This window comes from Rhyacophila brunnea, unplaced genomic scaffold (assembly GCF_057557595.1).
Source record: "Rhyacophila brunnea isolate RB1 unplaced genomic scaffold, BYU_Rbru_1.0 scaffold_9, whole genome shotgun sequence".
Classification (NCBI taxonomy): domain Eukaryota; kingdom Metazoa; phylum Arthropoda; class Insecta; order Trichoptera; family Rhyacophilidae; genus Rhyacophila; species Rhyacophila brunnea.
The window spans coordinates 24750077-24774311 of NW_028233361.1; the positions used below are offsets into that span (position 1 = coordinate 24750077).

A 24235-nucleotide genomic window follows, 5' to 3' on the forward strand; every position below is an offset into this window, starting at 1 on the left:
ATGAAAGAAAAGAACATAAAAGAACATAATATTATGGGATACAATTAAATTAAATGAAACACCGTGATAATTTTAACCTCACTGTATTTAAAGAAAATGTAATTAAAAGTCAATGGTACAAAAATGGCGACATGACGCCATAGAAAAATCACCACCGTTCATAAACGACGATGTTAAAATACATAAATATTTACGTTATACAAAAGACACAATATCAGCGTCTGCAAACTAAAATATTAACACAATAAGTTCTCAGCAACTAACTTAAACTTAAACCAAAATATCCACATGTGAGTGAGGTTATAATTAAAACAAAAACTTAAAATTAATTAATACTAAAAAAATGAAATTGAAATGTATTTACAGCCGCTTGGCAATTGCCAAGCGGGAATCGCTACCAAAGGAGATCCAAACAAAATTCGATCGCCTGACATCGATCCCCCCACCACTTATCCAACCCGGAAGCTTGAAGTGCCAACCGCAGGATTTTAGTGTTGCCCGCGAGAGAAAAACCTCTCCACTAATTATGATTGTTAATTAGCCCGTTGGTGACGTCTGCAACGTCACAAGGGGGATGCCAGATCTGTGTTTTAAAATACTATTAGTTTGTTGATACATCTCCTTGGCCCACGTGATATCAATGTATTAATAAAATATGCATAATACCTACGTTGCCGTATTAAGTGGATACATCATGTGATAATTACCAGACTCCGGTAAATATCTGGCCACAAAACTATCATGGTCTGCTCATACAAGTTCAATTCTTTCGTTAACAGATAAATATATAAATGTAAACATATTAATATAGTTGGGGGCATACCATTGAACTGAAATGCCGAGTCAATAAGGCCAAGACTGCTTTTACACGACTGAGGAAAATACTACGTAGCCACGACCTACACCCGAGACTCGCTAATGGTAAGTTGCTGTCTTTTCAGTCTTATGGAGTGTAGAGGCAACGTGGCAGCTACGCCGCGGAGCCTCACGTTAAACTTGTCCGTCTCTAACCGTGGACACTCACAGAAACAACGTTCAGAAAACTTAAAGCTTTCAAAATGTACGAGTACAGAGCATACTCCATATCAGCTGGAAAGACAAAGTTACGAATGTCGAGGGTGAAAAATACTTTGGCCACATTATGCTGCATCCAGAGAAATATCAAATCGATGAATGATTGAGCTCAGCACTCTATCTCTAGTTAGACCAGAGACAGCCAGGAGAAAATAGTCGAAATCATAGCCGACGTCAGACAACGGATATGGTACAGAAAACAGAAGAACTTAACTCTACCTACATTACAATAAGGGTATTAATTACTTATGAGCTCTATCTACATTCCGATTTTCATCAGACAATTTCTTTGAAGTTTGAACTATTCTGAAAATGTGTCAGCTTTAATATCGAGATGTTGTACCTATTTGAGAGTGTTGTATGAATGATAAAACGTGATTAAAAGTTAGCCATTATTGATGTAAGGATCTTAATCAAAGTAATTCTTAATTAAAAAACTTATAATCGTGATATAGGAGTATCAAAATCAAAGAAAGTTTAGCGTTGATATGAGTATAATCTGAAACTCTGGATGCGTGAAATTATTTTTAATCTATGCTACCGTTAAAAAAAGAAATGAAAATTCTTTGGTACGTTTACGTAATACGTCAAGCTAGTGGCATATTTATTTAACTATAAAACAGACTTAATTATAATAAAAACCATGATTATAAAAGAACTAAGAATTACTATTACAGTAGTCATCGTACCTACCTATCTAATTAATTTTAATCTAACAATGAGTGATGGTTATTACTTGTACACGCAGATAGATGTATGTTTTTTGGGAAGATTTTTTATAATTAGAGTAAATAAATGAATTTGGGAAAAGTTTATTAAGTCGATACCATGAATGTATAACGGTTCGTGCGTATATCTATGCATAGAGTTTATCGAACACCGAATTGCATTACAGCTCACCCATCGAGGAGCGATTATTACATTAGTGTACAGTTGTACACCCAGTCTATGGATGGCGTGAACTTTGAAGAAGAAACGACAAGAAAATGTTGAACAAAAAGCTGCAAACAATAATAATTCTCATTTCAGAGCATACTGGAGATAATTGCGTTTCAAAAGAACCCATTGTCCATAAAGGATTTTAATGTTTTCGTAATGAGCACAGCAATATGAAAGCTATTGTCCTTCCCTTATATCTAAGTAAACTGATGAATTATTTTCGATACCGACATTAAATGAAAATTATTTGGAAGTAAGTAAGGAGTAAGGAAGAATCCGGGTTAAACTTACACACGTGTCAAGAATACGTTTTACGTCGAATACTGCTCTCGGTTAATGCATTTACGCTCATTTAATGTTGGTGTATTACACACACTATTGTACGTGCATAATGCGTGCTTCATTTTTCGTAGGACACTCACACATTAAAAACACTGCATCAACATGCGGCGTATTGAATATAGCCTATCGGTATTCTATTTATAATCTGTTCTGTGAAACTAACCATGTAATAAATACAAGGATGTGTTTGAGTTTTTCAGTTATTTACTATTAAACAAAATGTCTACAATAATTACAATAAATTACATCAATTATTGACCATTAGTTCAGGGGAGACGAATTCATCCCCGACCTATATTAATTTTTGTAGATTAAGTGGGTAAGTATCTAATATTTAAATTTGTTTCTTACAATTAAATTATTAAATAATCACTTACTGACATAATAATTAATAAATACGAATACACATTTTAATTTTCTAACGATTGGTTTATATTTTGGAAGATATCTGCATGAAAAATTTAAGTTATGGTATAGTTGCTTTGAAAATTCGATAGTATTCTATGATGAAATAGGTTGGAAATCCAAACTTGCCACAAGAGGAGGAAACTGTTTAAAAATACATCTCCGGTGAGAAAAAATCAGTCATTTATTTTCGGTAATACCTACATTCAGTTCTAATGCAGTTGGGTACATCGTCATAATGCTATTTTTCAAGGATTTTGATTGCGTTTACCGAATTAGATAGGGCACATATTTCGTACTGATTTCATGCTGACAACCGGTTCACAAACCGAATTGTATTTTTACAACCGGTTCGAATGACACAGCTAAATAAGGAAAGTAAATGAATAGGTAGTTGCATAAATTTATAGCATAAATGAAAAATGTGTCGATATAGCATGTAACGCAGAATTAAAAATAATACCTGGCCAAAGGAAAAAAACAGCTGGGAATAGATAATGTTTTTAAAGTGTGCGGTTACAAAATGCAGCTACCACAAATTTAATTCTCCCATCACCACTGAAATGGTGAATATAAAAGAGAGAAAACGACATAAGGCATTAAAGAAATTTGATACGAGCGGGGAATGCTTTTAAAAAGTTTTAGTCGACACGATACTGCTACAAAAACCGACTAACTCTCTCGTTGCATGCTTCCAATGTAATGAATACGACTTATTAATACTGCATAAGAGCATAACACTTACGTTATATCAGGGGTTCCCAACCTTTTTGTACTCTAAATCACATTCTAAAATATCGGTAGGGTGGCGGGCACCACCTATTTTTAATCGACAAACTCCTTCCATAACTTCTCATTTCCCCATAATTTATTTTCTTATATTCATAATTTATTAATAAATAATAAACAAATATTTTTCAAAATAATAAAACTATTATTCAAATTGCATTGGCTCAGTTCGTGGCGTTCGTTTACTTCGGGTTTTCTGCGTGTGTCAGTCTAGCGTGAAAATTCTGTCTCTGTCGAATAGTGGCGGGCACATACGAATCGTTCCGCGGGCGCCATGGTGCCCGCGGGCACGGGGTTGGGAACCCCTGCATTATAATATGGAATAGCTACAAATGAGTAGCTAGTACGTAGTTTACGTGATTATCAAACACTTAGGAATTTAAGATTACTGATTACAGTGATTACAATCGATTATTATGAGTAGGTAAGAAGCAGACCGACACAACGGTCAGTCTTTGAAATAAGTTCAAATTAGACCAAAATAACTTTATTATTTTTAATTTGAACAATGGTCAAAGAAGCAAATAAAAAGTATTATGTATCTGAAAACGCATCAAAACTGCATCCATCATTATTTGTATGCGTAGGTAGGTATATATTAATAATATTTATTAAGTGATGGAGAGAAGCCTTTCTGTTTTAAAACTTACTCTTGATCTCGACTTAATCGATTTTATTTAAACGCAAGCGAATTGAATATAAATAATCGTTACATCGTTGTAAATGTGTATTTTTATAGTTAACCATGGGCAGTGTAGGTAAGGCATAAAGCCCACCAAAAAAGCGCTCGACGCGCTCACTACTGAGTAGGCCCCCTCCCACCCGCGCATTACCCTTCACCTATGTAATAAGGGGCTCAAGCAGCACAAAATAATTATTATTATCAGCGTCTCTCATAACAGTCATAACAAAGCAATAAAAATATTATAAATTTTTTTGGGGCTTGTAATTAAAATCGGACACGCAATAACTAAACAAAGAGTTCGCTGTTCTTAAATAATGGCTTCTCGCCCGTCGCATCGACGACGCTTCGAGGAGCATGATTTTGCTCGCCGTTTTCAATGAATGTAAACGTTGTATGTTCGTTCATTCGTATCGCCGAGAAGCCAAAAAATGATGACTCATGGGGCGGGCGCGCATAATGCGTCGTCAAATCCAGTGGGCGCTGGCGTATTTGATTACGTTGTATTTTCGTTGATTTACGCTCCACTTGTGAAATTTTGCGCGAGAGCCACACTTGCTGCATTACGTGGGTTTTACGCCTAAGAGTTAATAATTATTATTACTTACAATTTTAAAAATAATGAAATGACTACTGAATCAACTTACCTATAGGATAGGTTCTTCACTAAATTCGCATAGGTTTAACACGCACACAGTTTTTGACGATTCGTAAGACAGTCGGGGCTGTTCATTTATTAGTGTTAAATGGTACCTATCGACTATCCAGCAATTTCGGTAAACACGGCATGGTCAAAAAAAATAAACTTACTAATACCTCGTTTACACGTGAATGGATTTACTGCTGAGAGTACGTATTATCGCGGCCATAACAAGAAAATGTACGTGTAAACATGTATTACCTGCAGTTTGCAATGATTGCATGCATGAATCAAAAAAGTTCGGAAGCTTCTGAATTTTTGAATTTTTATGCGAGAGTTGGGATTTTTTCGATCTGCGCCTGCGCAGTATAACGATAGTGGCGAACCTGTTGGGGAAAAAAACTAACTACACCACGGAGACTCATTTTGAGGTTAACCGATTTTTACGACCTGTCAAATAGTACTATAAAATGATAACATCACGTCTCACTTACTCTTGAAGAAGGAGATTGGAGAGACAGTTTTACGGACAGACAGAGCACTTTAACGTGTAAACAGTTATTGAAATGATAGTTTAAAATTTATACACTATTACTGCCATGTACCTACGTGCACAGGCGCTATAATGATATTTTTTCAGTGTTATTTTAGAATTCGGAACGGTTAAGTTTTTTGTTTGCTGATATTAAGTAAGTACATGAGTTGTTTTAATATTATTAAAAATGATTTCTATTGCAATTGTTATTACTTATATGAATCTATATATTTGACAGAATTGAACATCCCTACCAAACATTACTTAGGTATTTAATAAATTTTACATATTGACTTGAATAGGTATACTTATTATAGTTTTCATAAGAAGGTTACTAACTTATTGAACAATATTACAATTGCTATATGTAAAAGAAACGCATACATAGCGTCTGAAGGATTCCGACTTGTTGGAGTGAACAGCTATAGGACGCAATGACCCTCAGAATTTGTGGAGTGCAGAAAATAACGATGGAGGACCGTGGAGGATACCGCAGTGGATGTCGCAAGTAACGACTCTAATCAGCGTGTAGGTAAGTATACAAAATGTAGACTTTGCGGACAGTCGTCTGCTGTCAGTGTAATCATACAATCGACAAAAATATGTTTTACATTGTATTTTTCGCAATATCCGAACTTAAGAATTGAAAGCATCCATAAAAAAAAAAATATATAATAATCGTAAAAAAAACATATGATTTCAGTGTGATGACTGATGATTGATCCACATTGGGATTTTCATTACCGGTATCCCGTTGAATTTGATGTCGGGATTACTTTGTATTATCAAAAAGACATGTTATTGTCAACTAAAGAAGTGCACTTTAATGAAGACGGATAAGTAGTATATAAAGGTAATGTATTAAATTTCACGAAGTCTCTAGGTGCGTAGTGTAAAAACATTCATACTAAATCATCAGCCAAGGAAATATTAGGGCCGATTCAGACGGGACACCGGCGTCGCGTTCGATATAATATAGGAGGCCTTTGTATTCGAATAAAGAGGCCTTTGTATAATGTTTATGAACGCCTCAGAGCTAATGCGTCAACGCGTGTCCGGTACACTTTTCCGTCGGCCGCTACATTCTCAAGCCGCCGATACACTTGTTTTTATTACCGCAGCCAGTTTTATCTTCTAATTCAGTGGTTCCCAAAGTTGACTGGGCTCCGACCCATCTAACAAAAATTTTCAATCTTGGGACCCACCTCTTAGCTGTCGAGAAAAGAGGGCATAAATATTGGTAATGCTCAGATTCCCTAGTGGCGAGTCGTAGAACTACTTAATGCTGTCTTATTTGTTCTACTTGAAATAAAAAAAATATTTTTTATAAGTGTTACCTATATGCTATATGAATGAAAGACTGTTGAAATAAGAAACACAACTTAAATAAAAATAAAATATTACTTAAATACTTACACATGCAAGGTTTTTTTACAAAGTTATTTCAATGGGAAGGATGTATTTGTTTCTTATTTTTCTTCATTACAGTTTTAGCATCAACTTCAACTTAAGTTACTTTTAATCGCAGTGAGTTTGATATAGCCAATTTATTTCGAGCAGAAAATCCGACCTCACATAGAGATGAGGTAGTAAAAAGGAGGAGGACTTTCATAGCTTCATCGAACAGGCAAGGATAATTATCAGCAACTGAGACCCAGAATTTCTTTAACTGTTTACGATTAAAACTATTTTTCAGTGACGTATCTTCTGATAAATCAATGAGTTCTTCACTTGCTTTTGTTGACATACTAGTTGGCAAGTCGTCTTGAAATGGGTTACAAACCCAACGCAACGAATCAAACTTTTTCATCTCTTCCCCAAAACATTTGTAGTGCATTGGCAATTCAAATTATTATTATTTTATCACAATATTTTCCGTAACTTCAGTTTATTTAAATTTTTAGGAATTATAAATAGCTCAATGAAATATCAAATTTATCACATCCTATTTTTTTAATTCATGTATACAGTGGCGAGGGCCCACTCAATATTCGCTCGCGACCCACTGGTGGGTCGCAACCCATAGTTTGGGAAACCATGTTCTAATTTATAACGCGAAATTATGCGTTGTCTCATTAGCTCTGAGGCGTTCATAAACATTACACAAAGGCCCCTTTATTCGAATACAAAGGCCTCCTATATTATATCGAGCGTGACACCGGTGTCCCGTCTGAAACGGGCCTTAGATGCTAGAATAGCTAGGTACCTACTAAATGTGAAATTTCTTGTGTGTTTTTGTTGGTATACATTTACATATATGTATGTATCATGTTATGTCAGTACCAGGCAACACTTTTTTCGTCGGGAAAATTAGGATTGGAATCTCTAGTGTACGGCAAATGTTACAAATTTTAATACCAATTTCAAGTTTAAACTATAAAGTAAGTATAAACCGATCTGTTTGTTTTTGAAAAGTGTTTTATTTTGTCCGACAGACTTCTAGCATTGTTTTTACGAGACCGAGTAAGTGCCGTAATTCAAGCAAAACTTTGGATAAACTTTACTAAACGGAGTGTGGTTCTGCAAATCTGCGACCGTTCCCCCATATTAGAGACAAAATGGTCACCGAACAAGTAGTTAGGGCGATAGCTTGAAAAGTTTCTTTATATGGAATATATCGTTTGGTCACGCAGGGATCGTAATAAAATAAAATAACACGAACGACAACGTTGTTATCAGGTGCATACGCCGTAATGAGGAGTTTATGGCGACTGGAGTTATAGCCGTAAACACGCTTAGTTGCGCAAGGAGGTCCTTTACAGTTTACACCACTGACAACGAAGAAATCCACTTTTAGTATCAGCTTTAACTACTGTCTTCTCATTTATCGACATCATATATTATTAATTTATTACATTGAAATAAAGTATGATACTAATTTTAAATACAGAATACTAATAACCCTGACGTAAAATTACATTCGGACATAGGAAGACTACTATTCTGTGCAGACACCAGCAGGCATATTATGTTATAAAAGGTGATATAAAGTCACCCGACGACATGACGTAATTGTGACGTAAGCCAATACACGCTCGAGGCAAGCCGCCCAACACACACACACTGCTCACCATAGATATTATTATGCTGAAACACCTATTTGTGTATGGGGACAATGGATAACGCCACTATTTTAGTAGCGTTATTTTCTCGAATGCTATTATCACTCTGGTGGTACGTCACAATGATGTCATGTGACGTCATGTCGACCGGGCGACTACAACTCGCAAGTTCTAACATAAGGCCCCAGCGTATTTGTCACAATGTCATCATTACTCATCAAGTCATCAACATTGTCTCGAATTCATATTTCTTTCGAACACCTTGCGGTTGTATGGGGATGGGAATAAGTTCGCATTCTAAAGCAGCGTTCCCCAACCTTTTGGACCTCGCGGACCATTAAGCACAACATCTTGAATCCCGCGGACCACTACCACGTATTTTTCCACACCTGTTAAAAATTCGATATGTCAATAAAAGAATTATAATAAATAAACTTATTAACACAGATATTCAATACAATTATTACATTAATATGAAGTCTACGTCGAGATAGAGGTGCATAAAAGATTAATTACAGGTAACAGAAAGATAATCAGTATGATCTTTGTTGTTCCTTGTTTGAAACAAGCTGTTGAATTTTTGGTTTCAATGACTTTTCAATAAATACGAAAATTGAAAATATATTCAAATTACTCTGCGGACCACCAAAATTCTCTCAGGGACCACCGGTTGGGGACCGCTGTCCTAAAGTACCTACACAGATCGCGCGACCCTGGTGAAAGTATGTACACACGAAGATCGAATACGGCTGCCAGGTTGGGTTGGTCGCAACTTCACCCAACGGGTCGTATTTCAAGTACATTAGAAGCAGCAGACCAAAAGTTTTTGGGATTAATTTAGAAGTTAAAAATGAGCCGATCAAAATATATTTTTTCTTCTCTCACGTGTTAAAAAAAATACATTTGGTGTCGGTTGTCAATCAGTTGAAAATGTATTATTTATATTTATACAGTATAAGTACTTACCTAGTTGCACTTAAAGGGCGAACCATGAATGTGTGTAGTTTGACCGACCGAGAACTTTTTTACTACCTACCATGATACATTTTATGTTGCTTAATAATTGAGTAAATCGCTTTCATAAAACAATATTTCGAGACATGCCGGCGCCACTGTCTCAATTAACTGGGGGTGGCTTTTATTTTCGACAGCAACCATTGCCGCAACTAATAATAGATGATCGATAATTATCATAATATACCTACCATCCTTCAATATTTGCATAAAAATAAAGTTTGTCTGAAATTAGCTCAACAATCCATCGAGTATAACATACATACATATTAGATGTGGTATATTATAATATACTTCTATCATGCGTATCATACATATATTTATATTATTGTTATTTAATAATAAACGAATACAAATCGATTGGCGCCAAATACTCTAGGCTATATACCTCAGCTGAGGCATGTTCTAAAAAGATCGTGACTAGGCAGGCGATGCGCGGATTGCGGGTCGCGGGTGCAAATGACGCGAACCGAACGAAATATAATTTGTCATAAAAAAATCAACATACGTCCTTTTTATGTTATGTTTATTATTATATTCGTAATAATAATAGTATATTCATTGACATGTTTTCTTTTTCAAGTACATGCGGAACGTTTTTAAGTCATCTTTACACGATTTAAGAATATATTCATCCGACTCCATCACAAAAGAAATTGACGTGCGAACAGGTCGACTATCCTCTCCGAATGGCAACGCAGCCGCAATTTCGTTCCACATAGTGTTAAAAATTATTTGCCGTTTCACTTATGTACGCTCATAGCAAAGAAAAACATTCTTCTATAATCTATGGAGAAGGAGCTTTTATCTTTATAATACACAATATATTATTATTATTATTATGAACGTGAATAGGAATACCATAGACATGACACAGCAATGATGGCTCAATACTGCAGGAACAGGGTTTCAGAGGAAGACTATTGATTCTTCGGATTTGCGGTGACACGGCTGTTAATGATTTTTTAAGTAGGTATCTAGTTTAATAGAAAATATATATACCTACACAGTATACGGAAAAAACTGTAGGTAAAATTACCCTTAACAAAATGGAATTTATTTGATGTGAAAATCAATTAATGTGATACCTGAGCTTGTCGGATTTTACAGATTTCAGAAATATTAGGTCGAATATTTGATATAAAGGAAGCATGCACGATGAAATTTCTCGAAGAACAAAGCTGGGATGGAGTGCTTTCGGACGTCTGAATAGTATCTTCAAGAGTGACCTACCACTGTGTCTTAAGCGTAGGGTGTTCCACCAATGTGTGCTACCCGTGCTCACGTATGGCTGCGAGACGTGGACCCTCAACACGAGAGTTGTCCACTGGCTAAGAGTCGCACAGCGAGGCATGGAGAGGTGTATGTTGGACATCACGCGAAAAGACCGTAAGAGAAACGAATGGGTTAGGAAGCAGACAGGAGTACGCGATGTAATAGACGTTGCCAAACAGCTGAAATGGAAATGGGCGGGGCACATTGCTCGCCGAAAGGACGGCCGCTGGACAAATGCCGTCATCCAGTGGTACCCAAGGGGCACGAAACGGCCACAGGGTCGCCCTAAAAGCCGCTGGATTGACAAACTGGTAAAGTTCGGCGGAAATACGTGGCAGCGAACGACACAGGACCGAGGGAGTTGGAAGAAGCTTGGGGAGGCCTTCACCCAGCAGTGGATTGACCCCGGCTGATGATGATGATTTGATGTACATACCTAACCTCAATTCTTCGTCCAAATACGTAAGCCTGTGAGGCCATGGAAGACGCATGCGATCGATTTGCCAAAATCGAAATGACATTAGATCTTTCTTCGGCTTTCATGATTTCGCGAAGGATTTTTTCGGTTTTCACTATTTCGCGGATTTTTCTGCTTCTATAATTTTTTTCGCGATGCATTCGCAACAAGCTAGCGGTGCATCGGTTAAGAACCACTGCATTAGTGTAATATGTTGGTTGCCGACCGCTGCACTACACTATAACCATGGTTATGTTTTGTAGACGACTATAAAAAAAGATTGATAAAAACCTTTTTCTACGGAGAAGGAGCATACATGGAACCTGAATTATAAAAAAGTTGTAATATATTTTATATAAGTACCTACATAATATCATTTCAATAGAAGAGATACATCTTTGGCGATCGGTTGGTACATCATAGTATGGCTTTTATAAATAATGTATTATTGAAGGAATATTAAATTTGAAACATTTGAAATTATTAAAAAGTAGATTAGTACATATAAGTTTTTAATTTTAGGTTTTGGGTACTAATTTATATTTGTTAGAAATTTATTTTTACACAGCTACACAAAGTAACAGTACTTAAGTAGGTAGGTACCTACTTATATTTATTTAAATCGGACTTCTTCCAAGTGCGAGATATTTTCTTAAAATGATAATATAGAAACTCATTTGAAAGTAGATTGCTACTGTTGTACAATTTACAATCAAAATAATGAAGTGGGAATTGTCGGCTTTGTGATGCATTTGAAAACAACTACTTAGGTAGTACTTAGACGCTGACGTTTACTTCAGGAAAGCTTAAAAAATAATAAAAGACAATATTGTAAATAAAAAAATAGGCGAGGCATGTGTTAATTAAATAATAAAGACATATTATGAACTGTTCGTAGTAATATTAAGAAAAAGGCTTACCTTTGTATCACATCAACAAGAGATTCCCGATATGACAATATAACGGTATAACAGCTGTGAGCACTTCCAAAAGTACTTGTCCATACACAAAAAAACAAAACTTATCACTTAGAAATTATAGCAATGGCTGTAGAAATATAAACTCCGCGTACACTTGAGTATACAGAATGATATTGCACGAGTATAGAGTTTATTAAATAATTATTTTGAAAATAAATTAAATTGTTTGAGTTGAACCGGATTACCTACTGACAGAGCGACACCAACAAACGCCAGCGGCCATTTGCATAATAAACGACGACATTGCCATATATTCAATACGGTATTCCTTGTTCTTTATGATTAAAATAAATTAATAAAACTTAAAATTTAAATTAAATACAAAAGGACTGATAGGCCACTTCAACTAAATACGTTTATTTTATTGTCACAAAATTAACCTAAAGAAACGAAACAATAAAATAATCACACTTGATTCTCGACACTTGAGTCATTCATTACTTTTAAAAATGAAAGGAGTTTTACCTACCATTAAAACTCTTATTATTCTTGTTGATTCTGAAGTCCCTTGAGATGTTGATCTATTTTTTGCCTTGTGTTCTTCTGTGCTGGCCCCTTTTTACCCCCTTTTCTTCTCGATTACTTATCTCTCTGGTGTTTTGCCGGCTGGCAGGACTGACGCTTCTATCGTAGCGTGCTTTGTCTTTGGTTATTCAATTTGATATGTCTCAAGGAAACCAGGTAGGTGTTCTCTGGACTTCAGAGTCAACAAGAATAATAAGAGTTTTAATGGTAGGTAAAACTCCTTTCATTATTCGCTATTGACTCTGAAGTCCCTTGAGATATCTGTTTGTTATCACCTGGTAAAGCAAGATAGATCCTGCAAGAAAAGGTGGATGAACCTAACATGAGAATTAGGTATAACATCTACTTGCTTTTAGGCTCAGTGCACCGGGCTGAACAGAGAGGTCAACATATTTTGTTCCCCCGCTGTAGAAGTCTGTGTGTCTATCGGTCTCTGGTAAAATGTTTTAAAAGTAGCTTCTTGGCGCCAATTACCTCTCTGCAGGATGTCATCTATGGGGTAGTTCTCTAACCAATTTAGAGAGGCGACTGCTGATCGAGTACTGCCTGGTGATTCCTGTACCCCTGCATCAGCGAGTACTGACTTCACCCAATTTCCGATGACTTCTCGAGTCGCAGGTTTTGGGGGGCCTCTTGACGAGATAAATAATGCCGGAATATTACCACCCTCTTCTCTTCTCTCATTGGAAACGCAGATAAGTTTTCTTAGTCAAAATACTGGATCGATGTTTTGGCAACTGGAAGCGCTTAATTTCCATCCAGATTGGCGGTGCCTTGATGTGTCTGTCTTGGAACCAAACACTAAAATTATATGGTCGCCATTATCGACTAGGCCATTATCCGCTACACTGAGTAGGGTAAGGTCATGAACCCGTCGTCTCGATGCGAGTAATAATAATATAGCTGTTCTGCGTGAAACTTCATATAGGTTGTATACTAGTGGTGTTGTTTTCTTGAAGTAGTCCACGATTATTCTTGGATCCCAAATCGGTGGTTTTGTAGGTCTAGTCTTGCGGGTGGATATGGCTTTTAACATATGACGCACTACTATGTTACTACTGATGTCTTTACTGATCATAGGTTTGCAAAAGGTAGCTATGGCTGACTTATGTACAAGAATAGTGTTATATGAAAGACCTTCCTTGTTGTATAAGCGACCCAGGTATCTAGCCACTTCAATCGGCTCGGGGGTATTATAGCCTATCGTGTTGGCCATGCACCATGTCTTCCATTTGTCCCATACAGGTTTATAAGTCTTCAAAGTGGATGGTCGCCAGACGGAAGTGAGAGGTGATCTGTCCTCTACCGACCAGCTAGAAACTAACTACTCTGCCCACCCAAAATTATCCACTACTGGAGTGATAGGTCCCGGACTTGTGGAGGTGGATGGTTTGTCACCGTATCCACTAGAAATGACTCCAAGTGCGGGATCGGGTAGGGGGGTTCCAGTGATATCTGCTGTAGGTCTGCGCTCCAAAAACACTTCTTCCACCATGGGGCCACTAGTAAATATTTTCCCCTTGCCATGTTCAGGTGTGCCAATACTTGTGGAATTAGATTCGGTAGCGGAAATATCCAGGCTAGTTTGAAGTCCCACTGTCGACTGAAGGCATCGTTCGGATTTTGTGAGACATACGTTGCGACAACATGGGCTGTGTTGGACGCGAACAGGTCTACGTCTGGAAGTCCCCATCTTTGAAATAGGGGAGCTGTAGCCGCCATAACTAGGTGCCATTCTGGGATAATTTTGCTGCGTGAGAGATGGTCTGCCACGCAGTTGTATTTTCCTGGAAGGTATTGTGCAGTCAATGATATACTGGCCTGGTTGGCGATTTCCAGGATCTGTCGGCAAAGACTTAGTAGGGTTGCAGACTTTGTGCCCCCTTCGTTGTTGATGTAGGCCACCACTGTTTTGTTGTCGGTTTGTAGGAGTAATTCTGATCCCCTGAGCGTTTCCTCCCGGAGTTGTATGGCTGAGAGTACTGCATACAGCTCTTTTCGGTTGGAGTGCCACGTGGATTGGCGTTTTGTCCATGTACCTGATAGGTGGCACTCGTCTAACTGCGCTCCCCAGCCTAAATCGGCTGCGTCTATGGTGAGGAAGTGATTGTAGGTTGCCCTGTGAATCTTTCCTGAGGAGCCCACCGCTCGAATCCACCACATGATGTCCTCTCGAGCTTGTGGTGGAATCGATGTTGATTTGTGAGGGTAGCTCCTTGATAATTGAGCGCTCGTACTTTGTAGACGTCGGCAATGCAACCTCCCCTGTGGAGTGACGAAGGTTGCAAAGTTGAGTCGCCCGAGGAGGCGTTGGGCCTGCCTGACCGACCAACTGCCTTTTTGGATCTGCAATTGCAGGTGGTGACGTGCACTTCTCTGTTGATAGATATTTCCGATTGTTGTGAGTATCCCACGTGATACCCAAGAACTCCCGCTGTTGGCTTGGAATCAGACAAGATTTTTTCTTGTTGATTATCCAGCCTAGTGCCTGCGTGAAATCTATCATATAAGTCAGTTGTGACAGAAGAATCTCTCTGGACTGATTTTCCATCAGAAAGTCGTCTAAGTAAGTGACGATTCTCATACCCTTTCCCCGGAGGTGTTCGGCCATCCAGTTTGTTAATGAGGCAAACAGTCTTGGTGCTACCGACAGTCCGAACGGAAGGCACGTAAATTGAAGGAGTTCTCCTTGGTAAACTAGCCGAAGAAATCGGCGATGTTGTATAGCTATAGGTACCATCACTTCCCTCCATTTTGCATGAAATTTCTCAACTGTCACTTTGTGTTTTGTTATCTGGTTATTTTCGTCTGGATTCGGGATGGAAGGTGGATAATTAAGGCACCGGAATTATTTTATCCGTACGAAATCGGCGTGCTCGCGATTTTTCTGTTTGTCGCGATCTGAGCGCCATCTTGTGATTTTTTCCAACGAGAGCCGTTGGCGAAAGAAGGCGACGTTGCAACATCTCCAACGGTTATATTATAATCTACTCTACGGCATTGCCGGCTCGGCTCTGTTATTATTATTTATTTTCGTAATCAGCGCTTTATTATTTGTTGGCTTCGATACCGATTCGGGCCTCTCAAGATACACAAAGACATCCCCAAATGGGGACCATACGGGGTTGTCACAGTACATGTAGGTACGCTTGGCTTAGGTCTATTTTTACTAACCAGTCTTCGCTTTGCAGGAATGTTGGGACCTTGAAATGGTGGAACAGTTTGAAAGGCCTTGGTTGTAGGACACAGTTTAGGCGTTTTAGGTTGAAGACGGGTCGTTGACTGCCGTCTTGCTTTCCTACTAGGAACAGGGTTGAGAGGAAGCTCGGAGATGGTTCTGCCAATTCCAATACTTCCGATTTCTTCAGTTCCGTGATTTGTGAAGTTATCTCCGGCTATTATCACGTTTGGAAATCCTTCTGGAATTGTACGGAAGGCATTATTAGAGGGGGTTTCTTTATAAACGGAATACGGGTTCCCGTTATTATTTTTAATAATGGTGGTGGTGCACCTTTGGCCTACCAGATTTCTTGGAAATGCTGGAGGAGTCCCCCTTTGAACGTGGTGAGGGAGACCTTCTCACGACCCCCACCTCTTTCTAGGAACCCCGCCAGTTTATCTTTATTGAAGATATGTTCGGCGCTAGGTAGAATCTTGTTAAGAGCCTCTCGGGTGAAGGTGTCTTTTATACCGGAGAGGATTTTCTTCCGCCTCGTCTGAACCAACTCTGCCCGTTTTCCACAAAGGATTCGGGTGACGTCCTCAGACACTTTGTTGAGTGCTGAAGAGGGCCCGAACTCCTTTACGACCGTCTCAAAAAGAGCCGTACCGATGGTGTGGTCGCTGACAGAGTTGACCACTCGCTGTAACGCGTCCCGAATACACTCATTTTGAGCGAGTATCGCATTTTGGAGGCCGGCGATCGTACGCTCTATTAGATGTATCGTTTGCGATGAACGATCGTAGGGGCGTAACTCATCACGGGGTCGCCAAATATTGTTTTCGGGTTTCAGCGTAGCGAACCCCCGCCCAATTATCTGTGTCGAACAGTTGGAGCCTGGTAAGTTCCGCTACCCGAGCTTTGTCTGGCGTCAGAAAAGCAGGCTCCTGAACTACGACACTAAATACAGGCAACGGAATCCTATTGGGTTTTCCCGCTGTTTCAGACCTTGCGGGTGGCCGTAAAAAACTTACCGGAGAGTCGATGTTTACCGTCGGCCTCTGCGGAGTAGGCACCACTGCAGGTAGACCATGTTGGGTCAAGATTGAAAAATCTGTGATACCTTGTTATCCAGTGACATTACTGTTGCCCTCAGTTCACCCACTGGATCGTCCAACAGCAATTCCGACTCATTCGAGTCGGTCTCCATCGCTATTCCCTCCGCGATGTTGCTGGCTTCATTATGCTCCATTATTGCACAAATTTCACAATTCTTCTGAACAAAGGGAAACAATCAACTAATTGAATAACCAAAGACAAAGTACGCTACGATAGAAGCGTCAGTCCTGCCAGCCGGAAAAACACTAGAGAGAGATAAGTAATCGAGAAGAAAAGGGGGTAAAAAGGGGCCAGCACAAAAGAACACAAGGCAAAAAATACGATCAACATCTCAAGAGACTTCAGAGTCAATAGCGAATAATTTAAATTCACTATACAATATTACGAGCTTCAATTTAGGAATAAATCTTGCAAATATGAAAATCGTGATTTTCATTATAGAAATATATCCTAATTTTGTACCTATTTATCCAGCGTTGTCACAGAACTGTCTAATTACCAATTTATTCTAGGACGGTGCAAAAGCTAATAATTACCACCGAGAAACGAACTGGCAATAATTATTTATGGTATTCAATTGCCAAACCAAAGATAATAGAAACCACCATAGTCCATAAAAGTATATTAGTCTATGGTCCATAATAACTTTCAAAAATGGCGCAAACTTGTCACTCATCTCATCTGTCATTCTGTTAATATACCACCATTATACAATCCACTATGACTTTGATACCTTAATTTATTACTAAGTCATTTGAACAAATCAAAAACGAAGTGAAAATGGATGAGCAAAGTAAGATATATCGAGTTTACAATATAATAATTTGCAAAGTTGCTAAGCTGTCAAAGCTGTGTACTGATTAGTATAGTAATTGATAATATTTTTATTTCATTTTCCTTATGTACAGATCGGTAGTATTCTCCAATGAAACTAAAACTAAACCAAAAAAGTAAACTCTAATATTAATTTGATAAATGTGTAGACATTGTAGTGGAATTGGCTAAAAAATCTTTAACACTTTAATCATGTACAATATTTTTTCAACTAATAATCAACTTCTAAGTAGAACTAGTGGTGTCTGGTGGTCTTTATACGAGAGGTTTAATTTTAAATTATGTATTGCAATTTGTAGAACTCCTGAGACGGAAAAACAGGGTATTCACTGAGTCCAACAAGAAAGCACAAGCCGAAATATGTCAGCAGTTGGGAGATTTTTACAATGGCAAGACAAAATACGATGACGCTCTCAAGGAATACAAACAGAGCGCAGCAATTTATAAACAATTGGGATTGACATTGGAAACTGGGCGATCACACAGAATGGTTGGCGAAATGTACATGTTTCTAGCTGAGTTTGAGCTTGCTCTCAAACATCAAGAGATGTTTTTATGTGAGGAGACATTGAATTTATACCTATATTGTAATTCGTTTGTAAATTTTATACTAGTTATAACCAATGTTCTGTTACAAGTCGGTTTACAGGAAGCCAGTCGGGAACCGTGCCAATTTTCATAGCCTATTTTGGCAAAATTCATGAATTCAAGAATGAAAACCTAACCTAACCTAACAAGTAATCCAGTATATCGGCTATTTTCAAAATTCGTTTGTCAATGGCTTCCTGTAAACCGACAAGAACCAATGTTCTTCAAAGATGAAGTCTGTGAACGCGTGATAGACGCTTCCTCAAACAAATTAAAATTTTGTCAGAAGTGCAGTAGAAAATCTGCAACAATTTCTTGGTTTTATTTCTTAGTTTTCGATTATCAAATGGATGAATGGGTCATTAATTGACATTAATACATTCACTGCTGAGCTACTAATTACCCCTTAATTACCCCAATTTGATAACATGCTAATGACCTCTAATGGCATTGGGCCAGGCACGGTGCGGTGTGTGCACTCGACAAGTTAACAGTGGAAGAATTTTTTTAGACTTGAAAAATGATCCTGTGCACACAAAGCCATATTTTTTGAGCCAGACTTGTGAACATTTTGGATTTCGGTTTTAAAGTATTATCCTCGATTAGCTATTGCAGCCATTCTACCTCTGTTGCCGTTTGGATCATCATATCTTTGAGAATTAAGTTTTCCAGCGCTCATGGAAATGAGATAGAAAACGAAAACAATTACAGATAGTAGATGAGAAGTTACATGTTTGTTTCTCTAATTTAGAAGCGCATTTTGTCATTTTTCAATCACTGTAATTATGTTGTTTGTTTATTGAGCAGCTATTGTCCGTGATATGAACAACAAAGTAGAGGAGCAGAGAGCGTTAGCCACGTTGGGAAGGACATTTTTGCTACAAGGTCAGAGTGTCGGAGACGAATCTGATGCCAAGAAGTCACTCAAAGCTGCCGAGAAAGCATTCATGAAAAGTCTGGTTATTTGTGAAAGGTATTAAAGACGTAATCAGTTCTATAATTTCTCAATACAATAGGCGCTCGGTAATCCGGTACCCATATTTTTTTACCTCTGCCAGATTGTCGGAAATGCCGGATTATTAGATTTCTATAAGAAATAATTGTAGGTCGGGCACCGAACTGTCGAGCGAACGGCTCTCCGCTCTGCAATCTGGCAGTTTAATGTGAAACCTGCCGGATTATAGAGCAGGAGAGCTGAGTTGCAAAATGCCGAACTCCGGATTTATTTATTTATATATAAAAAGAGTATTACGGCATTACAGCTATTGGCCAATGCGCCATAATACATAATAAATACAAATGTATAAAAATATCTTAATTACAAATAACAATAAAAAGACAGCATGTGTAAATATTAATGAAATATGATAATTTATACAATTATAAATTTAGCCTATTTAATACGTCCACAAACATTTTATAGTTAATAAAAAACAAATCAACCTTTATGGTACCATCAAATAAGCTAATTGCACGATACACAGCATCATGAAACATAACATCTGTCCTGCGACGAGGTATCTTGAAGACCGTGGAGCTACGAGTGATATTGGTGGGAACATGAAAATTAATATTTGCCAGTATATACGGATTGTAAATGAACCCACGAAGAAGTAAAAAGAAATGCTTTAAAAGAACAATCACTCTTCGGGTAGACAGGGATTGCATTGATAGCATACCCAGAAGAAAACGAGTCGGGAAATTCATTTTATTGTCATTATCATAAGGAAAGAATCCGTATGTTCTTAAGTAGAGAAATCTAAGAAATCTATTGTGGACTCGATCCAACTTAATTGTGTGGATGGATTACCGAGCGCCTACTGTACTTCAGTGGATACAACAGTATACAACAGACAACAATGGTATTACCTATATTAATTAAATTAAATTCAGTAAATACGTCAATATTTACATCGTTTTTCAATCCATTGTCAAGACAAAATTAAACGATTCATCCCTGCTTAATACTTTGGACGCTGAAGACGCACATGCGCGTAATGACGAGGCAGCCGATCGATGTAATTAACGTGCATTTTAAAGGTGCTGATTAAAAAATCATTATCTACTCAGCAGCGAATGCGTTAAAAGGATACACGGGTTAAACACAAAAATGTCTTCTTAGCATAGCAAACATCTTAAAATAAAATATGAATCTTTGCATTGATATGTTTATGTAAATATTGAGTATTTTCTATATAATTGTTTATTTATCAGATGTTGCCCATTGCAAACAAAATATTAAAAGTTTACGTCAAAATATAATCTCGAAGAAATAAAAGTGATAATTTTCTGGTTTTTATACCTATTATTTTTTATTTTCAGTTTAAAAGGCAGAATAAATAACCATGAATTCATGGACATGAGAGCACGACTTCTTCTCAATATTGGCGTTGTCCTTGAGCATCTTGGCATATTCGAAAGAGCCATTGAATTCATTCAGAAAGCCATCATAATATGCAAGAATGAAGACCTTCATGAGCTTCTGAATCAGTGTTATGTCACGGAAGGTCTTCTTTATTCCACAAAGCATCATAATAATTCTAAAGCTCTACAATGCTTTAATTGTGCATTAGAAGTAGCTAAAAGACTAGAAAATAAGGTAAGGTATATTACTTTACTATATTACTTTCAGCAATAATTGACATATATCTGGTAGCAAATAATTCAATTTAGTTAGATATGTGCGCAAAAGTCATTAATTTAATCAAATAGGTACCTCCATATCAGGAAGTTTTAAGTATTATTTGATGATGATCATCTTTTAATGAGCTTCATTTTTATACTTTGGTTACTCTAAATCAGGGGGGGGCAAACTTTTTGGATGGAGGGCCAAATTCAAGAATTCAAAATGAGCGGCGGGCCGCAAGTAAAATACCGTTTTTAGATATACACTACTTATTATCACGAAAAATAAACATTACAAAAAAAATTATGAGAAGAATGAAACTGTTGTACATTTTTTAACATTTTTTTAAATAGGGGTGTTAATTTTGTAGTTGATATTCTCAAAACTGCTTGTAAATGGGCATCGGAGATATTTGATCGTAAAGAATTTTTATTGAGGTTCATGATCGAAAACTTTTGTTCACATATATAGGTTGATCCAAAAATAATGAACATTTTTCTTGCATAATCTTTAAGTTGGTCGAATTTATCTGAATTAAGGGCATTGAAAAATTTGGAGATTTCTTCACGACGATGCAATTCTCTTAAATCGGTGTCACACTGCAGATCAATAATATCAAGTTATAGCTCTGTCGGTACACTATCAATATCTATTGAAAATGGATCGCGTACTATTGCTTAACTTGTCTAAATTTTTCGGAAGTCACCAAATCTTTGTGAAAAATCGTCATTCAGAGCTTTAATAATTTTACCATATTCTTCAAATTTATATTCTGATATACCTATTCAGCAACTTCAAAGTTGGAAAGTGGTCGACGTTGTTATTTGATCGAAATCCATTCAAACTTTTTACCATATCATAGGCATATATTTTTTTTCCTTGCAACGCGGAGTTAAAAGTATTTAAATGTGTCACGATGTTCAACGTAGAAAATAGTGGTTACATAGTGTGAGACGAGACGTAAGGAAGACGCACAGAGATAATACATTTACGAAACAACAAATTCTTAAAATTTTAATCTATTGTCAATATTTTTTAAAAAATTATAAAAAAGTTATTCGTAATCAGAAGTACAATTAATGATGGCGGGCCTCAAAAAAATACCCGGCGGGCCGCAGTTTGCCCACCCCTGCTCTAAATATTATTTTCATACAGATATTTCTAAATTTTTCTTAGTTTTCGTATGTTTACAACATATTATTATCACACATGATTTGAAAATACTTCTGAGAAATATAATATTATATCGACACCTCCTACTTAAAGGCTGTAACTGCGTTTTTGGCTATTTTTGGCTATTTTGACTTGATTGCCTTTTATTAAATAATTTTAACGATAATACAACAATGATAATTGAAAAAAAAACAAAAATTCAATCAGTATTTGTATTAATTAACCAAAAAATTACGATTTCAGCATAAAAAATTAACATTGTGCTGTCATTAAAATTTATTAAAATCGTATTACTGAAAAGTACCATTTGGCAGTTACGTTCTTATACTGACTGACTGACGGACTTATAATGTAGGAGGTGTTGATATTATAACCGCCAGAAAAGATCTTTTTGAAAAAAATACGCTAAACTACGTATGTTCAATAAAAGAATGTTACATTCTTAAATCTTGTGAATTATTTATTATTATTATATTAAAAAAATTTGTCAATTACATTAATGTATGTTTAACAAAGTCAAGGTATACACTGTATAGAGCTTGATGATGCTGAAAGGTGAATCTTGGATAACTAAATCAGCTGATCTTTGTGGAAGAGTAACTTTTATAAATTTGAAATAATGTTAACGGATATATTCAAACTTTCCTATTAATTTTAGGGTGCTTGTTTTGATGTGATATTTAATAAAATGTATAAAATCTGAATGATAAAAAATAATGTGTGCGAATGGCTATTTTATGTGTAAAGTCTTGATGGATTTTGGCCTCCTCCAGATCTATTCTGGATGACCCTAAGACAGTTCTATAACGCAGTCTGGCCACTTTAGATTTGGTTGTCGTTGTCTTCTCCTACCTCCAGTGGGTGCGCGTATGTAACGAATTTTGTGAAACATGTATAATTGACATCTAATTTTGCAGGTATTGAAACAGTGCGAGGCATTACATTTAAAAGCAGACACGCTTTGCAAGATGACGGATTTTCATAGTGCCAAAATGATGTTGATTAAAGCGTGGAAGAAAAAATCGCCTGATGAAAATGAAAAAAGTGATATTGAGAGGAAATTAAAGATAGGTAAGAGAAACCTTTGAATACTGTTTTTTCTCTACTCACAGTATTTTGTTTGATCGTCCTGATATTACGCGAACCTAATACTACAAGGTTCTAAGTGTTCATCCTTGAGAAAACAAACTCAACATTGAAGTAGTATTCTAAGTAGCCTCATTGTTACTTTGTTTCGTCAAGAACAAACACTTAAAACCTTGTAGTTCTCCACTCGCGATTAACGATTACAGTGATGTAGGCTTCCTTAGCACTGTTTCTTATGAATAACATTTTCTGTCAATATAAGGTGAAATTTTATTTTATGTTCAAGATTTATATTCACAAGATTTAAGAATGTAACATTCTTTATTGTAAATTCATAACTTAGAGAAACACGTCTATTGGTAAATATTAGAAAATATCTTGAATATAGTCGGATTCGAATATATCTTTGACTTGGCATTGGCACTTGGCCAAGTGCCTTTCTTTATCTTTGGTAAAAAATAGTTAGGTAATTAAAATAATTCACAAATATAAAGATATCATTGTGGTGACATCAAGCTGGAGCAACATTGATGCAATCTGTCATAGAATTTTGAAACACTTTCCACACCAAGGAAAGCACTTGGCAGTCAGAAGATGTATGTTCAAATTTCACTTTGTTCAAAATATTTCCTACAATTTTATTTTTCTGATGATTTTCTGAAGTTATATAATATGATAAAATACCATTTTCGCTCTTAGGCAGAGCATATGGATCTTTATAGCATACGGGTTATAATTTTATGATTAACTGATTCGCTGCTGACTATATAATGATTTTTTAATTAGCACCTTTAAAATGCACGTTAATTACATCGATCGGCCGCCTGGTCTTTACGCGCATGTGCGTCTTCAGCGTCCAAAGTATTAAACAAGGAATAGGTGTTGCCCATTCACTCAACCCATTAGGTACTTGCTATGGATTAAAGACAT

General features: G+C 36.9%; 2 protein-coding genes across 2 annotated transcripts in view; one reads left to right on the plus strand and one right to left on the minus strand.

Annotated features, from left to right (window-relative positions):
* Positions 1–12426, minus strand: part of LOC147063423 (tyrosine-protein kinase Src64B-like) — a 289724-nt gene extending 277298 nt beyond the window's left edge. Inside the window, exon 1 of the mRNA XM_085960121.1 lies at positions 12135–12426. The gene's annotated coding sequence lies outside the window, so the exon portion shown is untranslated. The remainder of the gene's footprint in view (positions 1–12134) is intronic.
* A 5205-nt stretch (positions 12427–17631) lies between these two features.
* Positions 17632–24235, plus strand: part of LOC147063424 (tonsoku-like protein) — a 35800-nt gene continuing 29196 nt past the window's right edge. The window contains exons 1-5 of the mRNA XM_085959888.1: positions 17632–17791; positions 18132–18389; positions 19228–19393; positions 20743–21019; positions 23137–23290. Coding sequence (XP_085816014.1) covers positions 17779–17791; positions 18132–18389; positions 19228–19393; positions 20743–21019; positions 23137–23290 — 868 coding nt within the window. The 5' untranslated portion in view covers positions 17632–17778. The remainder of the gene's footprint in view (positions 17792–18131; positions 18390–19227; positions 19394–20742; positions 21020–23136; positions 23291–24235) is intronic.